The sequence below is a fragment of the Cervus elaphus genome, chromosome 19, assembly GCF_910594005.1.
Source record: "Cervus elaphus chromosome 19, mCerEla1.1, whole genome shotgun sequence".
In the NCBI taxonomy this organism is placed as follows: domain Eukaryota; kingdom Metazoa; phylum Chordata; class Mammalia; order Artiodactyla; family Cervidae; genus Cervus; species Cervus elaphus.
Genome location: NC_057833.1, coordinates 80,472,896 through 80,499,292, shown reverse-complemented (window position 1 = coordinate 80,499,292; position 26,397 = coordinate 80,472,896). Strand labels below are relative to the sequence as shown.

The following is a 26,397-nucleotide window of genomic DNA, read 5'->3' as shown; positions in this document are numbered from 1 at the left end:
GAATCTGGAGACACAGTGACATCTGTTGGATACCGTACGACTACTCTCAAGTTGTTTGAATGTAACTACTTAATAAAATTGATGACTGTTTCTTTTGGTCTAGGGATAAAGAAAAAAAATCACTAAGCTATGAAGACACTGTGAACTGAGAAAGTCTGGGAACCTCTGGGCTAAAATATAAACTGTGAATGATGGACCCTGAAGGATTATCCAGGGGAGATCAAATTCTAGTATCTTTAGGAAAGACAGGTCAATTCCTGATATTTCTTTAAATGGAGTCTGAGATGCTCTCTCTCACATCTCTGGCCTCTTCCAGACATGTCTGGTTTCTAGGGGCAGGAAGCTACAGTCTGCTAGGATGGGGCAATGTGTTCTCCAGAGACATGTGGGAGGAAAGAGGAGGGCCTGCCAGAAATGGGGTACATGGCACACAGTGTAAGGCTGCTGGACTTAAGAGAGAAGAGAAAAGATAAAAGTCAACAAAGAATCGCACAGAGCGGAATTGGCCACCACAGTAGAGTAGTGAAAGGAGCGTGGGCTTTGGTGAAAATGAACATGGGATTTTCAGCGGGGAAAATAAAAAAAAAAAAAGGAAGCCCTGCCTCAGCAGCAGTGTCCTACTATAAACTGACAGTGACCTTAGGAAATCTTTCCTAACATGGTTCCCACTGTGTAGTCTTGGACACATATAAAGACAAAAACAAAACGTGATAAAAAACCCAACTGTGCAAAGATCTAATGAACTAGTCTGATGAGAGGCCCAAGAAACACTCGCTCTCCCTTTGATGACCTTAGGAAAAGCCAAGTTAACTATCCTACCTGTCTCTAATTAAGTAGAATAATTAAGTGTACAGTACAAAGTTCTTCATCTCCAATTCCAGCTCCTAAAAGCATCTTTGCCTGGGCCTGTTTCTCTTCCTTTCCCTGTTCTTTCTTTCTCTGCTGATTTTCTAGGTGAGGAAATTTGAGGATTTTCACTGTTGAAATGCTTGTCAGCACCAAGCTCTTCTAGAACCCAAGAGATGGTTAAGTAACGCAGGGCCCCGGACAGTGAGCAGATACAGCTTACCCACACCATGGGTAAAGTTCCACTGAGGCACTTTTAATGAACATTTATCATAAAACATAACAATATGCCAGGCTAGGGAGTCAGTCTCGTCTCAACTTATCAACACTGAGTAATCTGGCCTAGAATATTTTAATTTTTATTCCAAACTCTGAGCATGTGATTGAGTGACATTTCCTCAGCAGCCAGGAAGAAAATCATAAATGTATTTTTGGTTATTCCAATCTTATTTTGAAATAGTAATTAACTTTATCTCTATCTCCTAAATAAAGTCCACATATCAGAAGAAAGGGATGGCGATGACTTGTGTTCTCACAGTACCTTATTTTATTTGCAAACTGATTAGAGAGGGGCTTGATACAATCTGAATCTTCTCAAGACTGAAGGCAGGATGCAGTAAATTTAAAATTCCAATTCAATACAGCATTGTATACACCCCATGGAGTTTCACATAAGGAGATCTTATCATTATTAGAAGTACTTGCCCCTTTTAGCAAACAATGACATGCAACACATCAACAAAAAAGTTCAAACACAAAAAATAATTGGCAACCCGAGCAATAAATACACGTCAGTACAACCGGCAGTACTTTCACAACAAAAGAACATACAGCTTGATGACGCACTGGGAACTGGACAGCTTGGGGGCCAACACAGTTCAGAACTAGTCCAGATTGTCCTATCTTGACTGATGTGACTGCAGGCTTCAGCAATGACCTTCACAATAGACACAGTAACCCCAGGCCCTTTCCAGGATGGGATTTATACCACCCTCCACTTTGATGGTTTTACTAGAATTTCTGCGCCTTGAGCAGGACCAAGGATGTGAAAAAATTCATAAACCCAAGACTTTCTCCTTTGCTAACCTTCATTCTCGACAGCTCATCAAAGCTGCGTCTCACAACTCATTCAGAAGCCACCCCAAGGATCCCAGTAAAAAGAAAGGCAAGACAGAAATCTTTTTAATCCCTGTATTTTTTCTATATTATTAGGAAATCCGGGTGGGGCTGAGGACCCAATGATTTCGAAAGAAACTCTAGGTCTCTAAAGATAAATCCCTCTCTCTTGTGTATTTTAACCACAGACGACTTGACCCACAACTGTTAGTACATCAAGGGCCATCTGCAGTCTTTTATTCCATCCAGTAAGGTCAATAGAAAAGGTCAGTCTTCATTCCAATCCCAAAGAAAGGCAATGCCAAAGAATGCTCAAACTACCACACAATTGCACTCATCTCACACGCTAGTAAAGTAATGCTCAAAATTCTCCAAGCCAGGCTTCAGCAATACATGAACCGTGAACGTCCAGATGTTCAAGCTGGTTTTAGAAAAGGCAGAGGAACCAGAGATCAAACTGCCAACATTCACTGGATCATAGAAAAAGTAAGAGAGTTCCAGAAAAACGTATATTTCTGCTTTATTGACTATACCAAAGCCTTTGACTGTGTGGATCACAATAAACTGTGGAAAATTCTGAAAGAGATGGGCATACCAGACCATCTGACCTGCCTCTTGAGAAACCTATATGCAGGTCAGGAAGCAACAGTTAGAACTGGACATGGCACAACAGACTGGTTCCAAATAGGAAAAGGAGTACGTCAAGGCTGTATATTATCACCCTGCTTATTTAACTTATATGCAGAGTACATCATGAGAAAGGCTGGGCTAGATGAAGCACAAGCTGGAATCAAGATTGCCGGGAGAAATATCAATAATCTCAGATATGCAGATGACACCACCCTTATGGCAGAAAGTGAAGAGGAACTAAAAAGCCTCTTGATGAAAGTGAAAGAGGAGAGTGAAAAAACTGGCTTAAAGCTCAACATTCAGAAAACTGAGATCATGGCATCTGGTCCCATCACTTCATGGGAAATAGATGGGGAAACAGTGGAAACAGTGTCAGATTTTATTTTTGGGGGCTCCAAAATCACTGCAGATGGTGATTGCAGCCATGAAATTAAAAGATGCTTACTCCTTGGAAGGAAAGTTATAACCAACCTAGACAGCATATTAAAAAGCAGAGACATTACTTTGCAAGCAAAGGTTCATCTAGTCAAGGCTATGGTTTTTCCAGTGGTCATGTATGGATGTGAGAGTTGGACTGTGAAGAAAGCTGAGCGCCGAAGAATTGATGCTTTTGAACTGTGGTGTTGGAGAAGACTCTTGAGAGTCCCTTGGACTGCAAGGAGATCCAACCATTCCACCCAGGAGATCAGTCCTGGGTGTTCATTGGAAGGACTGATGCTGAAGCTGAAACGCCAATAGTTGGCCACCTCATGCGAAGAGTTGATTCATTGGAAAAGACCCTGATGCTGGGAGGGATTGGGAGCAGGAGGAGAACGGGACAACAGAGGATGAGATGGCTAGATGGCATCACTGACATGATGGACATGAGTTTGAGTATACTCCGAGAGTTGGTGATGGGCAGGGAGGTCTGGCATGCTGCAATTCATGGGTCCGCAAAGAGTCGGACACGACTGAGCGACTGAACTGAACTGAACTGAAGGTCAATGGATGTGAAGGTCACTCAAGGACAAAAGAATTAGATGATACCTTCCTAGGGATGCTTATAATCTACACATCTCCCTAGTCTTCAAGTCAAATTTTAAGTAATCTTACTCTGAGCTAGAAAAAAATAAGGCAGATTTTCCAATCATACAATTCTTACATACAAAAAAGGTGGTATTGTATAAACTTTCTGGGGAGAATTTAAAGAGGTAAAGTTCTTGGTGTGTCTATGAGAACATACTCCTACTTAGAAGCTACAGCTTGAAAGACTTGGAAGAGACTAAGATCATATTCTAGGTACTTCTCTCCATAGTCAACATAGGGCAGGTGATGGGAAAGTCAGAAGGGAAACCCGTGGTACTCTACTCTTATGTATACACATGACTGGCAGTCACAGCACCACATGTTTGTAAATTCAACAGCTCTGATTATAAATTTTAGTGGATTAATATTAAAGAGGTTACAGTGGAGAAAAAGGCAGTAATGTCACAATCATTTCTAAAATTAAAACCATGCAAAATTTCTCCAAAGTCCCTATTTTTGATTATTCAAGATCTAGTCTTCAGGATTTATAAAGTTCTATACTAGCGATAAGGATTATTAAAACAATCACACTGGTATGAGAAATACTGGGTAGTAATTTTTTTTCTTAATTTACCTACATCATCTCTGGGTAAAGGAGGTTGCAGGGCTGACATTTTAAAAAATACACTATAATTTCAGGCAATGGCAAGAACCACTTAATATTCCTACGGTTAATTTCAAACTAAAAACTTTAATACCAAAGACTATATTTCATTTTTCAGCATTTAGTAGTTTAATGCTACGACCTTCTTTTTAAACAGAAGTCAATATGAAAATGAGTATCTCAGAATTATTATGTTAAAATAAGTGTGCCAAATGGACAAATATCTGGAGCTTCTTCTGACCCCAAGGCAGCAAAATATCCTTTCCTTTATGACACCCATATATTTCCTCCCATGAGAATACAAACCTTAAATATTTAATAAAATTACAGATTAATCACTGGTAACTTAGAAGAAAAAATATTTGACATGTGAGTGTGCACAGCTGGAACTTCAATCTACTAATCTGACAGAATGGAATGATGCTATCATGTTTCTGATACTGATAATTCTGAGTAAATACTTCTCCACTCTTTATTTACATGTTCAAGATAAACATTTTAATACAGCCATACCCAAAATATAAAGTATGACATCCTGGATTAACTGGGTTAAAAACTGAGCAGAGTCTGCTTTGCAGTCAGCATACATTCAATACCACAACAGTCCATATGTTTTCTGGGCTAGAATCAGGGGTCCACTGCATGTCCATGACATCTCCAAGATGGGTAGTTATTATAGTAATCTAGGAAAACTCTCTAAATGCCGTTTTCAGTCTAGACAGGGCAAAAGGAAGGTCCATATGGCTACTGCCATATGTCTTAGGAAAGAGAATTGGGTGTGCTTTGCTTTACCTGTGAGGTATCCTGCTGTTTGTGACTCAGAAATAAACAAATCATGTTTCTGATCTTTGAAGGCACTCCAGACTGAAGAACGAGACAGGATTTCATTCACCTAGGGAAGTAAAACAAACTCTTTGAACGTAAACAAACTGGATGTTGGTAGATTAGATTAAAAAGAAAAAGCAAATTTCCAAGACAATCAAAAGAGGCCAACTCAGGAAAGGTCCAAAGATGAACCAAGACCTCACATTCATCAAACACTCTATACCAGGCATATCTCATTAAACCACACCCAAAGAAATGCCTAAATCAGTCTTCCCTCTAAACTTGGACTCGACTATTTGGACTTATTGGTTTGTATGTAATTTGGGCAGTAAGATATTCATGTGACAGTAACAACTGGCTGACTGTGGTGTGGGCTCATGAAGTATTTCTGAGGAAGCGGTTTGGGGACAAGATATTGCAAAATTCAAGCTAAAACTTAAAGCACTCATTCAAACTATGGATGTGACCTGTTAGAAGTACACTGACATCTTAGGAATCAGTGAACTAAAATGGACAGGACGGGGTGAATTTAATTCATATGACCATTATATCTACTACTGTGGGCAAGAATCCCCTAAAAGAAATCCTCAGAGTCAACAAGAGTCTGAAATGCAGTACTTGGGTGCAATTTCAACAACAGAATGATCCTGGTTTGTTTCCAAGGCAAAATATTTAACATCACAGTAATCTATGTTCCAACTGCTGATGCCAAAGAAGCTGAAGCTGAGTGGTTCTACGAAGACCTAGAATACTTCCTAGAACTACTAATAACACCAAAAAAAGATGTCCTTTTCATCATAAGGGATTGGAATGCAAAAGTAGGAAGTCAAGAGATACCTGGAATAACAGGGAAGTTTGGCCTTGGGGTACAAAATGAAGTAGGGCAAAGGCTAACAGTTTTGTCAAGAGAACATGCTGGTCACAACAAACATGCTTTTCCAATAACTCAAGAGATGACTCTACACATGGACATCACTAGATGGTCAATACCAAAATCAGAATGATTATGTTCTTTGCAACCAAGGATGGAGATGCTCTATACAGTCAGCTAAAACAAGACCTAGAACTGACTGTGCTTCAAAGTATCAGCTCCTTATTGCAAAATTCAGGCTGAAATTGAGGAAAACCACTAAGCTACTCAGGGTGCCTGAAGAATTATGAATGGAAGTTTATAACATTGTACAGGAGGCAGTGACCAAAACCATCCCAAAGAAAAAGAAATCCAAGAAGGCAAAATGGTTGTTGGATGAAGCTTCACAAGTAGCTGAGGAAAGGAGAGAAGTGAAAGGCAAAGGAGGAAGGGAAAGATATGTACAACTGAATGCAGGGTTCCAGAGAATAGCAACAAGAGATAAGAAGGCCTTCTTCAATGAACAATGCAAAGAAATAGAGGAGAAAAAATAGAATGGGAAAGACTAGAGATCTCTTCAAGAAAATTGGATATATCAAGGGAATATTTCATGCAAGGATGGGCAAAATAAAGGACAGAAACAGTAAGGATCTAACAGAAGCAGAAGAGATTAAGAAGAGGTGGCAAGAATACATAGGAGAACCAAACAAAAAAAGGTTTTGATGACCCGTATAAGCACGATGGTGTGGTCACTCACCTAGAGCCAGACATCCAGAAGCATGAAGTCGAGTGGGCCTTAGGAAGCATTACTATGAACAGTTAATGGAGGTGACTGAACTCCAGTTGAGTTATTTAAAATCCTAAAGGATAATGCTATTTTAAAAAGTGTTTTAAAGTGCTGAACTCAGTACGTCTGCAAATTTGGAAAACTCAGCCATGGCCACAGGGATGGAAAAAGTCAGTTTTTATCCCAATCCCAAAGAAGGGCAAAGCCAAAGAATGTTCAAACTACTGTACAACTGTGCTCATTTCACATGCTAGCAAGGTATTGCTCAAAATCCTTCAAGCTAGGATTCAGCAGTATGTGAACCAAGAATTTCCAGATGTACAAGCTGGCTTTAGAAAAGGCAGAGGTATCACAGATCAATTTGCCAACACCCATTGGATCACAAAAAAAGCAAGAGAATTAAAAAAAAAACGACTTCTGCTTCATTGACTACATGAAAGTCTTTTGACTATGTAGATCAAACTGTATAGATCAAACAAACTGGAAAATTCTTAAGAGATGGGAGTACCAGATCACTGTTCCTGTCTCCTGAGAAACCTGTATATGGGTCAAGAAGCAACAGTTAGAACCAGACATGGAACAACTGGCTGGTTCCAAATTGGGAAAGGAGTATGTCAAGTCTGTATATTGTCACCCGGCTTATTTAACTTATATGCAAAGTACATCATGTGAAATGCCAGGCTGGATGAATCACAAGCTGGAATCAAGATTGTTGGGAGAAATATCAACAACCTCAGAAATGCAGATGATACCACTCTAACGGCAGAAAACAAACAGGAACTAAAGAGCCTCTCAATGAGAGTGAAAAAGCTGGCTTGAAACTAACCACCCAGAAAACAAAGATCATGGCATCCAGTCCTATCACTTCATGGCAAACAGAAGGGGAAAAAGTGGAAGCAGTGACAGATTTAGGCTCTAAAATCACTGCAGATGGTGATTACAGATATGAAATTAAAAGATGCTTACTCCCTGAAAGAAAAACAATGACAAACCTAGACAGCATATTAAGAAGCAGGGACATTACTTTGCCAACAAAGGTCCATCTAGTCAAAGCTATGGTTTTTCCAGTAGTTATGTATGGATGTGAGAGTTGGATCATGAAGAAGGCAGAGCGCTAAAGAATTGATGCTTTTGAACTGTGGTGGAGAAGATTCTAGAGAGTTGCTTGGACACAGGGAGATCAAACCAGTCAATCTTAAAGGAAATCCACCTTGAATACTCATTAGAAGGACTGATGCTGAAGCTGAAGCTCCAATGCTTTCACCACCTGATGTGAAGAGCCGACTCACTGGAAAAGACTGATGCTGGGAGAGACTGAGGGCAGGAGGAGAAGGGGTGGGAACAAAGGATGAGATGGTTGGATGGCATCACTGACTCAATGGACATGAGTTTGAGCAAACGCCAGGAAATAGTGCAGGACAGAGAAACATGGTGTGCTGCAGTCCATCCAGCTGCAGAGTCGGACAAGACTTAGTGACTGAACAACAAAGAACTATCTAGACAGTATCAGTATATCACATATAAAATGTGCAGTATAAACGACTTGTGTGTAAATGTGGACTAAGAGGCAAGACATGCTTCTTTCTGGGAAAAAGGTAAAGAAAAAAACAAAACCTAGGAAATTCCAACGTAGAGGGTATCTTTCACATGTCAAGGTTCAGATCAAATATTTATGGAGCACGCAAAACATGGCTTCCACGGTGGACACAAAGATGAGAGACATTCTCTGCCCCTGAAGTGCCCACAGTCCAGGCAGGGAGACAGATGGTGCCAGATAACATAAGGGGAAGCATTAAAGTAGACGTACACATGGGGACCATGAGAGTCCAAGAGACTGTCGCAACCATGGAGCGAAGCAGTGGTCAAAGTGATTTGCTGTGAGTGTGCTCAAGCTCCTACTTCGGAAAGTACTGTAATTCTTTCCTTCCCTTGTGAGTGGAAGGTGGTTATCAAGAGTTGCTCTGTTAATTCTCATTAACAGGAATCCAGTGGCAAGTTGAGGGGAGCATGACGGGGGGCACGCGGTACACAGGAATGCCTTTGCTTGGCATTCAGAACACCCATAGGCAAGTTTAATAAACAGACAGTTAATGACTATAATAGCACATGCCATCTCTCTTCTTTATTTTCACCCCAAACAGCTCAAATGATAAGTCTGCTAGAAGGGAAAATGGCATTAAAAAATGCTTCTTTAGTTGGAACATACAAACACAGTGGATTCACTAAAGGAAAGCTTTAAGTCAGTTTAAACCTACAGAAGAACATTAGTAAACAGAAATAGGTCAAATACCTATGAATGGATAAATGGGTAAACATGGCATATGCATACAATGGAACATTATTCAGCCTTAAAAAGGATTTAAGTGTTGAAATACACTGTAATACAGTTGAACCCTGAAAACATGCTAAGAGACAGAAGCCAGACACAGGTCACATACTCTATAATTCTACTTATGTGAAATGTCCAGAATTCCTAGAAAATAAGAGTGGTGACTGCCAGAAGCTGAGGGAAAGAAGAAATGGGAAATAACTACTTAATAACTATTTTTGGGAACCAGGTAGGTGGTGGTTATACAACCTTTTTTTTTTTTTTAAATTTATTTTTGGCTGTGCTCATATGCACTGCTGCACGTGGGCTTTCTCTAGCTGTTGAGAACAGCGGCTACTCTCTAGTTGTGGTGTGCAGGCTTCTCACTGCAGTGGCTTCTCTGGTGTTCAGGTTTCACCTTGTGCTCTAGGGTGTGGGGTTCTCAATAGTTGTGGTGAACGGCCTTAGTTGTCCCGAGCCATGTGGGATTCTCCACATGTGGGATCAGGGATCAAAGCTGCAACCCCTGCATTGGCAGGTGGATTTTTAACCACTGGACCACCAGGGAAGCCCCACAACATTGTTAATGTACTAAGTATCAGTGAATTTTTCAGTTTAAAAGGGCTAATTTTACGTTATGTGAATTTCACTTCAATTGAAAAAAAAAAAACAAAAGCATTACTAAATGGACTATATAATAACACTGAATAAGGAACGCCTCAGAAGCAATATTAAGGATAAAACCAATGAGGAAAAGAAAACTACTGGATTGGTTTGAACTGGGCGTGCACACGCAGCTGAAACAACTGTAGAGTGGAGTGTTACTCTCTCAGTCACGTCGGACTCTTTGCCATGCCATGGACTGTAGTCCCCCAGGCTCATAAGTTGATGGAATTCTCCAGGCAAGAATACTGGAGTGGGTAGCCATCCCCTTCTCCAGGGGATCTTCCTGACCCAGGGACTGAAACTGGGTCTCCTGAATTGCAGGTGGATTCTTCACTGTCTGAGCCACCAGGGAAGCCCAGCTGATACACATTAATAGACACCTAAGTTACAACAAGAGAGACTTTGTTGGGCTAATAGCCAACACTTTGCAAGTACTAATGAAGGAGATGAAACTAAAATGATATTCTGTATCTTTTTAAAGGTATTATGGTAGAGTCAGTGAATGTTTATCACTATACCACAATAACTTCTAGAATTGAAAGTTAATCTTAACCAGCACTAAATGTTCAACATTCTTCTATGCTTAAGAATGTACAACATGTTATCACTATCCAGAGAAAGAATCCTCCTGGTGACTATTTGTTGTTGTTTAGTTGCTAAGTTGTGTCAGACTCTTTTGTAACCCCATGGACTGCAGCCTGCCAGGATCCTCTGTCCATGGGATTTCCCAGATAAGAATATCAAAGCGGGGTGCCATTTTGTTCTCCAGGGGATCTTCCTGACCCAGGGATCAAACCCACATCTCCTGCACTGGCAGGATTCTTTACCACTGAGCTACCAGGGAAGCCCCATTTAAGTATATGGTTTGTGTTTATGAGGCAGATATGATAGTCCATTTGTGATCTTGGGATCTGCTCCAGTTATGGTCAACAAGCATACCTTTAAGTAGAACCTGAGCTGAGGTGCATGGATCACCAATGGTCAAGACCCCTGGTTTTGAAAATGCCTTGTCGTAATTAGCAGATCAAAGTTACCTCTGTGCAGACTCACCTGTTCTCCATGCTGCAGGCTTCGAGTCATTGCCTTGAGAGCTTTAACAATCTGAGCCTTTGTGGCTGCTGGGCTGTCCAGATTTTCAAGGCCAATGCCTTCAAGTAATTTTAAAAGGTATGGGACCAAATCTACTTTCAGGGCCTAGAAGAAAATATTAAGTATATATGTGTGTGTATGTATGTGTGCATATACACACACATATACTTTAAAAAAAATGTAAGCCATCCACTGAGGAAATAATTTCACTCCCAGGATCCTACCTGGAAGAGAACACACTGCTTTATTTTAATTCCAGAGACAGAATTTGGGGGTAGGGGTGGGTATCTAATGATAGTGACATTTTTATTTAATGAGATCTTATTCTATTCCATCAACTATTCTAAATGTTATATGCTGATTATTTTACTTAATCCTCCCCAAATCAAATGATGTAGGCACAATTATTATCGATGAAAAATCAACACATGAAGGCCTTGACAGTCACAGAGCTAGGTGACAATGGACTCTGTATCTAGACCTATAAAGAAAAGAACCTGAACTTATAGCCAGTATACTGGTCTGCCTCTTCTAATGACATATACTGATGTGAAACAATATTTGGAGAATATTAATTTTTTTCATATTCTCTTAAAACATCAACCTTTGCATTCACCATACATTTTCTATTGGCCTAATAAAAGCTAAGTAATACTCTGGTACCACACAATTTTCAATACCCACTCTGAAATTCAAAAAGAAGAGGTGAAAAAGCAACTAACATTTAGTAAGTATTCCTCTTTTTATAGACATTATTCTCAGAACAACCTTGTGAGAAGCCACAGCTTTATTTTACAGATGAGGAATCTGAGTACTGTTAAGGCCAAGTAACATGCCTGAGGTCACAGAGCCATCAAGTGGCAGAACTAGCTCATGTTCTTTCTAATACAGCAACCCGCTTGGTCAGTTATAAGTCTGAACCTCAGAGCATCCAATTATCTCCTTAAATTGTACCCAGTACTTCTAACTTGCATGAATGAGGTACAGGGGTGGGAGTAGGGGTGGGTGGAGAGGGATGATCTGAGAGGGAAAAGGGCTGGAAAACAGGAGAGCCAGATAATAAGGATGTAGGGCCTTATATTCAGGTTAAGGATGTGAGATGTAACTTTGTCATCTGGCAGATAATGGGAAAACACTGAAGAAATTTTTAAGTGCAGAATGACATATATTTTAAGAGTTATATTTTAGAAGGATCACTTTTTCCATGATTTTTAAATTGATTGTATGTTTTTTGTTCCCTTGATGTCTGCTACTACTTTACATTGGTATCCACCAAGTCTTCTTTTATATTTTCTTTGAAAAGGACTATAAAAACCTTGGCGGGCTTTTCAAACGTGACTTAAGAAACAAAGGAATGAATAAACAAGAATGAATCTTTCAAAAAGGATAAACCAAATTTTACAAAGCTAGTTAAGCATAAATGCTTAGTAAACAATCAAAATTTAAAATTCAAACATAACAAAAATACTTTGACAGTGGTAAGATTTTTGGTAGCTGGCCCACCTTTTCTGTGTGTATATATACATGTTCCGTCCGTTATGTGTGTGTATAAAATATAAAATTGTATATGTACCAGCTCACAAGTTACCTCTCTGCCAAGTCAGGGAAGCCAAAATCAGTGCTAAATAAGTGAAAATCTATTTGTTTGGTATGTTGCCTTCCCTAAAATAGGAATCTAGAAAGTTACCTGTGCTACTAATTCACTCTGCTCCTTCTGAAACATTCTATTAATTGCTTCACAGGCTAGACCAATGGTATCCGGTCGTTTTTTCATTCCATTTATCAGTGGGCCAATGGTCTCCAAAGACGCCATGGTCCGAACACAGAGCTAAGTGCCCAAAAAGAGAAGGTTACTTGTAGAAAGCAATAATTTATGTAACACAGTAAATACCACAATAATATATGAAAAACCTATATTCAGTTCAAGTTTTGTTTGCCCATGCTATGAGGCATGTGGCATCTTAGTTTCCCAACCAGGGATCAAACCCACACATCCTGCAGTAGAAGCGTGGAGCTTTTACCACTGGACTGCCAGGGAAGTCCCATCAGTTCAAGTTTAATAATGACAGTCAAATTCAGTCTCCTATTAATCATATCATTTAAACCAGTTTAAGAACCGTTACAATATCATGCAGTTCATACGGATGAAGGTACGTGGCAGGAAAGGGATTTATTCTGCAATGTACATTAGTCAGGAAGAGGGAGCACAGACAAATTCTACAGCTATAAGCTACTAAATGGATTAATCATCAATACCTCGTTTTCAGACAGGGCGTGAATAACTCGAATGGCACTCTTAGGAATGGCGTTGTTCCTATGATTCATCGCCTGGATAATTTTGGGAAGATGGCCCAATGGTGGAACCTGATCAGCCAGCTGAGGCTGTGCACTGAAGAGACATACTGTTGCCATTGTCAAAGTTTCCAGAGTCTCTCCCTGGAGGGTATAAAACAAATGAACAAACAAACTATAAAAAACTGATAAAGTCTTAAATGTCCTTTGTAATTATTTGGTGTTCACAATAGATTCTAAGTGCTGGCGCTTGAAAACGGATCCATAAATCCTAAAAGAACAACAAACATCTCCATCTTGATAAAAGCATGAATTTAAAGGACTCTAAGAATGTGATATCTGAATCTACACAGATTTTCTCTGGGCATTTCTATTTCACATCTCATTTCTACGGCAGACAGATATTTCTATTTAGAGATCATCTCTCAAAAGATATTACTAGATATTTCCAGGTAATGTTACAGAATTGTCAGTACTGGAGAACATCAATAATTCAGGAAAATACAACAACTAGTGGAATGTTATCCCCAGTTCTGTAAAAATCAGAGTAAAGAGAAGTCGTGACTATAGAAAGATATATATATATATATAAATATCTGACATACTGTTTATATTTTTTAAAAAGTCTTGAAAACCTAATGATACCAACTAATGGTTTCTAAGTACTTGACATTATACTAAGTGCTTCACATTTATCAAAACGCATGAAAACTTCAGCCTTAGAGGCAGATGCTGTGACCTTTCCATGAGGCAACTGAGGCAGAGTCAGGAGGTATTACTCCAGGCCACAGAGCTTATCAGTGATGGACCTGGCACCCAGGACCATCTAACAACACAGGCTCTCAGCCACCTCGACAGCCAGCTTTTTTAATTAATTCAACAACAATCACATACCTCAATTCTTTTCAATATATAGATTCAAATAACAAAACTTTCTATTTCGGGGTTTATGACTGGCCAAACCAAAACCAAATCTACTCTCTTACTCACTCTTGCTTTCCTGCTAGCCTTTGAGCATAGGTACAGGGTTCATTCATTTATCAATAGTTAAGACTCTCCTATCAATTTCTTTAGCTGAGTGAAGAATATGCCCTAGCAGGACACACCTCCATTTAGATTTCTACACTAAACCTCTAGGTTTCTCCTTAAGAACCATACAATCACTGGAAATGGGATGGCAGAAACCTTTCAGAACCTCTGCAATTGTTCTTCAGACTAAGAAGTTTCACTTTTGATCAAGCATATATGAATTTAAGTGTGGGGGCTACATTGAAAGAGGTAGCCAACTCTTAACGCGTGGTCAATGAGAATGGTGTTTTAACAGAAATACTATCAACATATTCAGCAAAGTATGTGAAATGTCTGGCTGACAACTAAAGCTTACATGAGGACTGTTCTTTTCTAGAAGCTCGGTTAGCTTTTCCAGCAGTGCAGTGAGAAATTCTCTAGGCTTCCTTAGAACCCAAGCTGGCTGTGCAATGAAGATTCTCAAGAAAACTCCTCCAACAGCAAGTTCACCTTCTGCTTCTCCAAAGACCACAGCAAAATCTTCAGGCAACTTTAAATACAGAAAGAATAGTCAAGTCATTTACTAATCATTAGTTGTACTGGGCTGGGCAAGAAAGTCTGGGCTCCAAACAAACTTTTTTTGCCCAGTCCAATACATTAACAAGAAAGAAATAAAAAACCCTATTAAAGAAATCTTCATGCAATGAACTAGGCTTTAAGTAGTCATTAATACAATCAAGTTAAAATTATTTGTTTTATTTTCACTTAATAAATTTCTATAAAAGTTCCTTTGATTAAGTTACTCTTTTCAGAAAAAGTCCTTTGATTAAGTTACTCCAAAAGTGAATGCTCCTACTTTTTTTTTTAATGTTTAAAACTTTGTTTTCCAGGGGAAGATTTAAGTGTCTTAGTAACAAAGTAGAGGATGGCTTTATACTCACTCAGCAGGAACTTAAAACAATAAATTTACAGTAAAATGTAAAATTCCTTCCTCTGAATAAAAGTATACTTTACCTTCCAGTTTACGTCAGGGTTGTCTTGCTGATTTTTAAAGTGCCTTGGGAAAAAAAAGAAGGAAAGGGCATCAGACTTTAGTCATAAGATACACGTTCATTACCCTTTATAGAATAAGTCTTGGAGAGGTGACTGACAATGTGGAAAATGTGTGCCTGCCTAGTGACTCCACCTGAAGGTCCTAAGTTGTTAATGTGTGTCTTTACTTACTCGAGCATCATTTCTCTAACTGTCGTGGACACTTTATCTCTGGAACTATCATTCCAAATTAACTCAGGATTTTCATGAGTTCCTTCAAAAATATGGACAGCAGCTTCAGGGTTGTCTCTCATGGCATCCATAAAAACGCTTGGGAGAAATTTCATCAATGTAATTCGAACCTGGATGAGGAAATTTGAGAAAGAAAAAAGACCTATTGAAAACATCTCAATATTTGGTTTGCTTTACCTTTCTCTAAGAATGATGCTATAATGTGTGTTAAGGCTGATATGAGCCATAACTATCATCCAAAAGTCCTGAATGAGAAAACAGATAAACCTTGGTTTATGGTGGCTCAGTAGTAAAGAATTCACCTGCCAATGCAGGAGATGTAGAAGACTCAGGTTTGATCTCTGGGTTGGGAAGATCCAGCTCCCCGGAGGAGGGGATGGCAACCCACTCCAGTATTCTTGCCTGGAAAATCCCCTGGACAAAGGAGCCTGGCGGGCTATAGTTTGTGGGACAGCAAAGAGTCAGACACAACTAAGTATGCACACACATGCAAAGCTAACAAGACTCACTATGACCTACTACTACTTACCTATCTGGGTTAATTTCCTCTCTCCACCTCAAATTTAAGTAACATTAAGAAATCCAGCACCACTGGTGTGTGAAGTTCCCAAAGCATGCCAACCTACCAGATCCTGCCCTTCACATGCTGTCCCCTCTTTCCAGAAAGCCCTCAGCTGATCTGTCCCTCCACCTCTCCCCAAAACTCCCCACACCCTCACAAATTCTTCTCATGCTTTGTGTTATACAAGTAATTTTTAGTACCATGTTTTACATTTTACTGTGCCTTTTCCCAAAAAGGATTTAAAAAGCAACTTAAAAAAATAACATCCAACACACACATACAAACTGAAAATTAGTGTGAGACATAAGGACAAAGGGAAAATGAAGGCTGGGAAGACAAGTTTTCCCCTCAGGTCTTCACATAGTTTCATCTCCTTTGTGTCATTCAAGTCTATGTTAAATCTCATCTTTTAGAAATCTTTCCTGGCCCAGTCTGTCTTGTCAGTGCCTGTATTTTCATTCCCTGGCACAAGCTGATACTCAAAAACTTTTTTGAATGAATGACAATAACAGGAATTAGTATATAAAGAAAATATCAAAAGCCCTGTATAATTGCAAGCAATACATAATAAATTTAGCCCTGAACTTCCTGGCAGTCAGTGAACTAAAGGAAACAATGGCAGTTACATGACAGAGAGCATCCACAAAATAGGATGTATGTCATTTCCCTTGTTCAACTTGATCTAAGATGTAAATACAAGAGCTAAAACTATAAAACACCTAGGAAAAAACATAGGCATAGATTTTTGTAACTCTGGATTAGATAATGGCTTTTTATATATTAAAAGCACAAGCTATAACAACAAAGACAGACTGGACTTCATCAAAATGAAAAAAAACAACAACAACAAGAAAGTGGAAAAACATACACAAAATGGGAGAAAATATTTATAAATCATATATCTGATAAGGGACTGGTATCCAAAATACATAAAGAACAATTACAACTCAATAGTAAAAAGACAACTCAGTTAAAAAGTGAGCAAAGGATGAGAATAGACATTTCTCTAAAAAAGATGTACAAATGGCCAATAAGCACATGAAAAGATATTCAACATCATTAGGCACAAGGGAAATGCAAAGCAAACCCTGATGCAGCACACTTCACACCCACCGGGATGACCATACTCAGTGAAGATATATACAGTAAGTGTTAAAGAAGAGGTGGATATCACCATCAGTACTGGTATATAAAATGGTTCAGCCACTGTGGAAAATAGTCTGATAATTCCTTGAAAGGTTAAAAATAGTGTTACCATATTACCCAGAAATTCTACTCTCAGAGAAATAAAATACATATCCACACAAAAACTTGCACACATGTGTTCACAGCAGCATCATACAGAATAGCCAAAAACTAGAAATAATCCATATGTTCATTTTCAATCGATACATGGAAAAACAAAATGTGGTATAAGTATAGGGAAGTGACTGCTAAATTAGGAAATGGGTTTTTTTTTTTCCTGGTTTGATGAAAATGTTCTAAAACTGACTGTTGTTGCCCAAAACACTGAATTGTATACTTCATGTGTGTGAATTGTATGGCATGTCAATTATATCTGAATAAAGTTATAAGAATGGAAAAGAAGTTTACTGACCCCAGTTCTAGAATCACTTGTTGCAAATTATTCAATTAAGGAGCTGACATATATTTTTTCCTATATAGAAAATTTAAGTACAAATATATTCACTTTGGTAAAATTTGTCCCTCATGCATTTCAACGGTTAAAAAATTACTAAAGAGCTCAAAAATTAATTATAGTACATATTTTAAACATCTAAAACATTATTTAAAATATAACAGTAGACATTATAGTTATGTGCTACCCAACTCTAGCATTAAGAAAACTCAGTATTAAATATCAATATTCATGATTTTATGGGCCCTTGCTATAGGCACCCAAATGTAATATTCCTTATCCATTAACCCTACTGATGACAGATTATTAGCCATATTCCCAAAGTAAAACTATTCCAGGTCTTGTGACATATTCTCAATATCTAAATCAGGAGAACAGATAAGAAAAAACACAACTGAATCTAGCTTGTTTTCTGTAAGGGGGTGCTCAGGATCCTGTATTTCATATTTGGGCTGGCATAGACAGTGTTTCAGTGAGCATTACTTCATGTGAAACTGATTCAATAACAGAAGAAGGAAACTTTGATTACAACTGTGTCTGGATGCAATTCTACTTAGAAGTATTATTCTAGTAGGTTTCTGCTCTGTGAACTGAACCACGGTTCCAGAGATATTTTGTCTTCTCCAGATTTTTAATGAGAGATCTTCCTGCAGAGAGGAGAAGCAAAGGCACTGTGATACTCACCTTCACAAGCCAATCCTCAAAGTGTGAAATCTAACCTAACCTAATCTACCTTCTGTCACAACTTAAAATATACTTTTAAAAATATGTCTTGGCTCCTTCAAGGGAGATGAACAGTTTCATCCCATAATTCAAACACTCTCTTAAGACTTCTCAAAAAAAAAAAAAAAAAAGACTTCTCAATTCTAGCGCAGGCTTCCCTGATTATAATTTTTCTCTACCTAGTAATATATAGGAATAATTCAGGTTTGTCCATCTTTCAACTTTCATATCAAGTCATTTCTTTACTATTTCAGACTTTGGTAATCCTCATGAAATTAGTTACCAAAGTAACAGAGCTTTAATAATTAATTTCTTTCTAAGAACCCATTTTGTGCTCACCTTTGGACCTATTAGTTTATCTGCTGTCATTTTAGCAAAAAGTTCTGCTGTCTGGGCTCGAACCTGTGGATGTGTTGAATTGCAGAACATGTCTAGTAAATAAATCAAAGCTCCTGTGAAGGAAAAAAAGCATTAGCGTTTATAGGCTAAATAAAAAAATATGACTTTTCTAGTCAGTAGAATTTACTTTCAACCTCATTTAAACTCAATGCAGTCTGTTTTTTTTTTTTTTTTTTTTCCCCAATTGTAAGCCTTCCAAAGCATTCTTCTAGTTTATCAGACTATATAAAGTAGCTCAAAATAAGCTTTACCATTACGGAGCATGACTAGATGAGAAAGCACTCTATACACTACCTCTTGCCATTGCTTCTTTGATAATTTTTGTACTTGATGTCAAAGCATAAAGAGTCTCCAGAACAAGCTGACGACCTGCAGAACAAAAGACATTAAAAGAATCGAATCATCACATTACCTTACATTTACTAGGCATCAGTGTCAGGCACTGAACAGGGTGCTTTACAAACGGCATCATACTTTCTACTTCACAACAACCAGCTAGACAGGTTTTGTGGTCTTGCTATGAGTGAGGAATCTGAGATCCAGTCTGAGTAGCCCATGAATTCACAGTTGGTGAGTGGTATAACTCGCTATACCACTGAGGTATACAGAGGTTTACAGAGGTCTGACTCCAAAATCCACACCCATAACCACTATGCCATACTGTTCTTCTACCTCATTGCTCATTGTACAAACAAAATTTCACCTCCTGACACCCTGAGGATACTATTTTCAGGGATCTATTATTTTTATTTGGTGCTAGTATCTTAGAGAAATGAGTAGGAAGTAGCAGTTGCAAGACACTGCTCCAGTCTAAAACACAGCAGCATCCTTCTGCACAAAGTCTGTGCACTTCTCACCCCTTCCTTGTCATTGAAGTAGACTGGGCAACTGGACTTACTCTTCCAATGTCAAGGGGCAACAAGAGACAGGTGACCAGAGGAGTGAAGAGTTGGCAAAGAGGGTGAAGGCTGCCAGGTGTTAGGCCGAGACGAAAACAAAGGATGGTAGCCAGACTGAGCTAAGTTAACAAGCAGGAGAATAAACACTCAAAATGAGACTTCTTTTAAGAGAGGAAACAATATTTCACTGAAAACCAGTCACTGTTCTAACCATAAGTTCAAAGGAAAAGACTTTGGATGGGACAGAAGAAGTCAGTTATTTTGTTTTTAACATTCCTGAGCAAATAGTGAAAAATAATCTAGTCTAAAATATAAATGAGAACAGAGTAGGCTGAGATATCTAAATATCAGCTACTTTACCAGTAAGACTAAAACCATGACTGCACTATATAAATTCAGTATGAATATAAAACAACTTTTAGACCATGACTTCTGTAACATTCAATCAGTTTAATTTTGCATTGTTTGTAGCTGTTAAAAAGTAATAAAAAAGAAAAACCAACTAAGGCTGTAGGAATGACAAAAAAAATAATCTGCTAATAACTTTTAAATGCTGTCATTTAAAAGATAACAAAAATATTCAATAATAATTGAACTCCACTCAATTCACTGAACATAATACGTAACATGTGCAAGGCACTTAATCAGAAAATGAGTGAGACTGGTTGCTGCTCTCAAGGAGGTGGACAGGTGTGAAGTCAAGATTAATGTGACTTCTGAAAGGCTGGCAAAGCTGACTGAGCAATGCATGTTGATGGGTAAGTGACAAAGTTGGAGTTATATCACAACTGTCTTTGAAAAGCAATCTCAAGGTTGATCTAACACAACTACACACATATGTGAGACATAACTACAGTGTGTAAGGAGTCTATATTATTGCAGGCTGTACTCAAGAAATCAGGTTGCTACATTTTTAAAAACTGATCTCATCTGGTGCTAACAGTTACTATTAGCATCAAATCAGTAAAGGATAAATAATGCAGGACTGAACTTTAAGTAAAACATAAGGTGATTTTTATATTACGCATTTTTTTCTATCACACAAGTTCAATTGTGTGTTTTTGTAAATAAAACACAGAGTATCAGTTAATTCTCAATCATTCATATGTAGCTTATACTCAGTAAATTGAGAAAAACAGATTATTTTCATTTGCTCTTGGATCTCTATCATCTCTTACAACTTCAGATATGGAAATACAAAATAGTTAACTTATGTAAAAATAAAATAGGAAGACAAATCTAATATAAAGAATACCATTTAAAATATTGCAAAACACTATGTTGGAGGTTTTGCATCATCTATGTAACTGTTCCCCTCTATGCTGACTGTGCTGTGGTTCTGAAAATTCCAGCGAATATACATACTTGATGGCAAAGAATGCAGAAGAGCCAATAAATTGGACAAAACCATTGATTCAGCAATATTGTTGACACAATCTTGATTAGATGTCACTATATTCACAACCTGAAAATCAATCAATAGGACACTAAGAGTTCTGGAAATAATGTCAAACCTAAACAAATTAAGGCAAATTAGTCAGACCTAAATAAACTTAAGGTTTATTACCAAAAGGAGAAAAATACTTGGAGGACAAATATTTAACTTTTAGGCAAGAGTTTAATTCTTAAAAATTGGCTTTATTATTTTGCTCTTTTGAGAATAAAAAATGTTAATGCTAGTGTGTGAGATATATATATATATGTTTTCTATTAACTTAAAGGTAACAATTAAATGTAACAATCTAAACAAATATTTTAGCACCAATTCACAATCCTTAGGCTCATAAGAAGCCTTCAATCCTACAGCAGTTCATGCTCCAGAATGATGATGTACGCTATAGTGTTTTCCAATTGGAGATTTGGGGTGGGAAGTGATTAGCAAAATAATCATCTTCACTACTTGGACTTTTTCTTTCAGAGGGAGAAAGTAAATGTTTCCGGTGCCCAGTACAATATATTAGGTCTATTTTTCTATTATAAAGAAATAGGCATGTTTTTCTTCAAAAGAAGATGACTGCTCAAGTCTAACTTATACATCTAAACTTCTACATCTAAAGATTAATGCCACAACTTGAATCATGTGGTCAGCATCTCAAAGAAAAATATAGACACAATAATGCTTACTTTGAAAATTACAAGGTACTTGAAGGAATTAAGTGGAGACGCATACTTTTCAATGAAAAGACCATGCTTGTTAAGCTGTTGACCAATTTAACCTTTATTATTTTATTAAACATTTTTTTTAAACCAAAATGCAATATAAGAACACTTAATCATTCATCAAGTTCATTGTTACTGCAAGGTTGAATTTGGTGTTCTTTATAATAAATCGTGTGTGTTACAATAAACAGGATCATATGAAAAAAGATCCTGGATGTTCACTCTGGGTTGCTAGACAAGAAGAACCCTGTGACCAAGGTCTTCCTGCTTCTTCCAGAGGAAAAGGCTCCACACAAACAACTTCCTACAGAACCAATGATTTCATTCTCCCGAAGGAGGAGCCTCCAACCACTCTTGGACCTCTAAGACCCACAGGTTCTGGGTAGCTGGAAAGGATGCTTTTGTGCCAAACCCGTAAGAAAGGACAGCAACTGAGGGAGATGGAACACAAACTCACAGTGTGTAGCTAGCAGACTCCCTTGGTCTCAACATCTTGGAAAGTTCTGCTCCCTTTTTTTGTCATCTGTGGCTTCCAAGCTACCCGAGTAAAGTCCATTCCTTAACTCATCCCATATGACACTAGACAGATGCATCCCAAGTTCTAATGCATGACAGATGATGACCACAGAGGGAAGCACCCTGAACACTGTACAATATTTGCTCTTCAAATGGGCATATTAATTCAAGTTTAAAGACATTCACTTGCCTTAATAGGCAAAATAAAAAAAAAAACTATATACAAATTTCTATTCAACTTTAGATGATGGTTAACCAAGGCTCAAACCATGTATAGTATGTTGCAGGAAAGACAGCATGCTTTAGAACAAAATTCCTTTACCTCTAAAGCCAGCTGCTGTACTTGACCAGCTCCATGGACTCGAAGAAGAGAAAATATTAACTTAAAATGACCAATGCATTCACTTTCAGAGCCTAGAAAGAAAAAGAAAATGCTTATCTTTTATTTCCAAGCGATGTTCTATCGATCTTTGGGAAACGGATATATTTTGTTTACTGTCAAGTCTGTGGTAAACTTTTCTCAACAACTGTGACATGAAGCGAGTGCAGTATCACTAAGGAGTAGTAAATCTTAAGAAGTTAAACAGTATTAAAGTTTCTCAGGTTTGTTTTGTTTTCATTTCCATCCCAACCCCTAACTAACCGACAGGCTAAAAACAAGAAATTTATCAAATACAATTCAAAAATTAAAAGTGTATGGTGGTACTTTTACTTTTTACCTCTCGACCTCAGAGCTAACCCTGTCAGTCTAATTACATCTGGAGACAGTGTGACATCATTTGGCTTTTAAGTAAGACTGAGTTAGAACTCTGTCACTTGAGAACTACATTACAAACAAGTTCCAAATTAATTCCCAGGTTTGCAGCAATTTCTTTGTACCTAATATGCCAAAATAAAAAAATGAAGTTTTCTTCAGATTTTATAATACTACCTTTAAAAACATCTCCATGTATTCCATGGGAATGATATTTTCTTAAACATTTAATTATTGCTGGTTATTCTATTTGAATAATTTGTTGGCAATACAGATATAAATTATAATAGTACTGTAATACATACTGAAAAGGGCAAAGAAGAACAAGAAACACAGTATTAAGTGTTAATAAAAAGTTTTGAGGTCTTCAGGTAAGAAACTGAATACTGAATGTATTTTTTATATTCTAGATTTATATTTTATATTCTACATAATATTCTATTTTATATTCTATAGTTTATAAATATGTTTCATATTTTATATTCAACTTTTATGTTTGGTATGATATCAATATATTCTATCAATTCAGTTCAATTGCTCAGTCCACCTCTTTGCGACCCCATGGACTGCAGCACACCAGGCCTCCCTGTCCATCACCAACTCCCAGAGTCTCCTCAAACTCATGTCCATTGAGTCAGTGATGCCATCCAACCATCTCATCCTCTGTCGTCCCCTTTTCCTCCTAACTTCAATCTTTCCCAGCATCAGGGTCTTTTCTAATGAGTCAGTTCTTCATATCACGTGGCCAAAATAGTAGAGCTTCAGTTTCACCATCAGCGCTTTCAATGAATATACAATACTGATCTCCTTTAGGATTGATTGGTTTGATCTCCTTGCAGTTCAAGGGATTGTCAAGAATTTCTCCAACACCACAGTTCAAAAACATCAATTCTCTGGCGACCAGCTTTCTTTCGGTCTAACTCTCATATCCATACATGACTACTAGAAAAACCATAGCCTTGACTAGATGGACATTAGTTGGCAAAGAAATGTCTCTGCTTTTTTAATATGCTGTCTAGGTTGGTCATAGCTTTTATTCCAAGCAGCAAGCATCTTTTAATTTCATGGCTGCATCTGCAGTGATTTTGGAGCCCAAGAAAATAGTCTGTCATTGTTTCCATTGTTTCCCCACCTGTTTGCCATGAAGTGATGGAACTGCAAGCCGTGATCTTTGTTTTTTGAATGTTAAGCCAGTTTTTTCATTCTCCTCTTCAAGCCTGCTCTTTCATCAAGAGGCTCTTTAGCTCATTTTTGCTTTCTGCCATAATGGTGGTGTCACCTGCATATCTGAGGTTATTGATATTTCTCCCTGCAATCTTGATTCCAGTTTCTGCTTTATCCAGCCTGGCATTTCATATGATGTGCTCTGATGTTAAATAAGCAGGGTGACAATATACAGCCCTGACATACTCCTTTCCCAATTTGGAACCAGTCTATTGTTTCATGTCCAGTTCTGTTGCTTCTTGACTTGAACACAGGTTCCTCAGGAGGCAGGTAAGAAGGTATGGTATTCCAATCTCTTTAAGAATTTCCCAGTTTGTTGAGATCCAGAGTCAAAGGCTTTGGCGTAGTCAATAAAGCAGAAGTAAATGTTTTTCTGGAATTCTCTTGCTTTTTCTATGATCCAAGGATGTTGGCAATCTGATTTCTGGTTCCTCTGCCTTTTCTAGAACCAGCTTGAACATCTGGAAATTTTTGGTTCATATACTGTCAAGCCTTGCTTGGAGAATTTTGAGCATAACTTTGCTAGCTTGTGAGATGAGAGCAACTGTGTGGTAGTTTGAGCATTCTTTGGCATTGCCTTTCTTTGATACTAGAATGAAAACTGACCTTCTCCAGTTCTGTGGCCACTGCTGAGTTTTCCAAATTTGCTGACATACTGAGTGAATGCAGCACTTTAACAGCATCATCATTTAGGATTTGAAATAGCTGAAATTCCATCACCTCCACTAGCTTTGTAGTGATGCTTCCTAAGGCCCACTTGACTTTGCACTCCAGGATGTCTGGCTCTAGTTGAGTGATCACACCATCATGGTTATCTGGGTCATTAAGATCTTTTTTTATATAGTTCTGTGTATTCTTGCCACCTCTTCTTAGTATCTTCTGCTTCTGTTAGGTCCACACAGCTTCTGTCCTTACTGTGCCATCTTTGCATGAAATGTTCCCTTGATATCTTTAATTTTCTTGAAGAGATCTCTAGTCTTTCCCATTCTATTGTTTTCCTCTATTTCTTTGCACTGACCACTGAGGAAGGCTTTCTTATCTCTCCTTGCTATTCTTTGGACCTCTGCATTCAGATGGATATATCTTTCCTTTTCTCCTTTGCCTTTAGTGTCTCTTCTTTTCTCAGCTATTTGTAAGGCCTCCTCAACAACCGTTTTGCCTTCTTGCTTTTCTTTTTCTTGGGGATGGTTTTGATCACCGCCTCCTATAAAATGTCACAAACCTCCGTCCGTAGTTCTTCAAGCACTCTGTCTACCAGATCTAATCCCATGAATGTATTTGTCACCTCCACTGTATATAATTGTAAGGGATTTGATTTAGGTCATACCTGAATGGCCCAGTGGTTTTCCCTGCTTTCTTCAATTTAAGTCTAAATTTGGCAATAAAGAGTTCAAGGTCTGAGCTACAGTCAGCTCCTGGTCTTGTTTTTGCTGACTGCATAGAGCTTAACCATCTTTGGCTGCAAAGAATACAATCAATCTGATTTCGGTATTGACCATCTGGTGACATCCATGAGTAGAGTTATCTCTTGGGTTGTTGGAAGAGTGTGTTTGCTATGAACGGTGTGTTCTCTTCACAAAACTCTGTTAGTCTTTGCCTGGCTACCTTTTGCTCTGCCAAGGCCAAAAAAACTTGCCTGTTACTCTAGGTAACTCTTGACTTACTACTTTTGCATTCTGTTCCCCTGTGATGAAAAGGACATCTTTTTTTGGTGTTAGTTCTAGAAGGTCTTGGAGGTCTTCAGAGAACCATTCAAGTTCAGCTTCTTCAGCATTAGTGATTGGGGCACAGAATTGGATTACTATGATACTGAATGGTTTACCTTGGGAACGAACACAGATCTTTCCGTTGTTTTTGAGACTGCACTCCAGTACTGCATTTTGGACTCTCTTGTTGACTAGGAAGGCTACTCCATTTCTTCTCTGGGATTCTTGCCCACAGTAGTAGATGTAATCATCATCTAAATTATATTCACCCATTCTGCTCCATTTTAGTTCACTGATTCTTAAAATGCTGATGTTCACTCTTGGCAATCCCTATTTGACCACTTCTAATTTACCTTGATTCATGGACCTAACATTCCAGGTTTCTATGCAATATTGTTATTTACAGCATTGGACTTTACTTTCATCAGCAGACATATCCAAAACT

General features: G+C 38.1%; 1 protein-coding gene across 2 annotated transcripts in view; it reads right to left on the bottom strand.

The window, feature by feature from the left end:
- DNAJC13 (DnaJ heat shock protein family (Hsp40) member C13) overlaps positions 1 to 26,397 on the bottom strand; it is a 153,312-nt gene that overhangs the window by 2,572 nt on the left and 124,343 nt on the right. For both annotated transcript variants that reach the window (XR_006335233.1, XM_043873864.1), the window contains exons 45-55: positions 22,591 to 22,682; positions 20,958 to 21,057; positions 18,988 to 19,062; positions 18,634 to 18,746; positions 15,311 to 15,480; positions 15,101 to 15,143; positions 14,463 to 14,636; positions 13,043 to 13,222; positions 12,474 to 12,614; positions 10,748 to 10,891; positions 5,054 to 5,153 (exon numbers count right to left, since the gene is read on the bottom strand). Coding sequence is in view for 1 of the 2 variants with exons in the window: in XM_043873864.1 (XP_043729799.1) it covers positions 5,054 to 5,153; positions 10,748 to 10,891; positions 12,474 to 12,614; positions 13,043 to 13,222; positions 14,463 to 14,636; positions 15,101 to 15,143; positions 15,311 to 15,480; positions 18,634 to 18,746; positions 18,988 to 19,062; positions 20,958 to 21,057; positions 22,591 to 22,682 (1,332 nt within the window). In the remaining variant the exon portion in view is untranslated. The remainder of the gene's footprint in view (positions 1 to 5,053; positions 5,154 to 10,747; positions 10,892 to 12,473; positions 12,615 to 13,042; positions 13,223 to 14,462; positions 14,637 to 15,100; positions 15,144 to 15,310; positions 15,481 to 18,633; positions 18,747 to 18,987; positions 19,063 to 20,957; positions 21,058 to 22,590; positions 22,683 to 26,397) is intronic.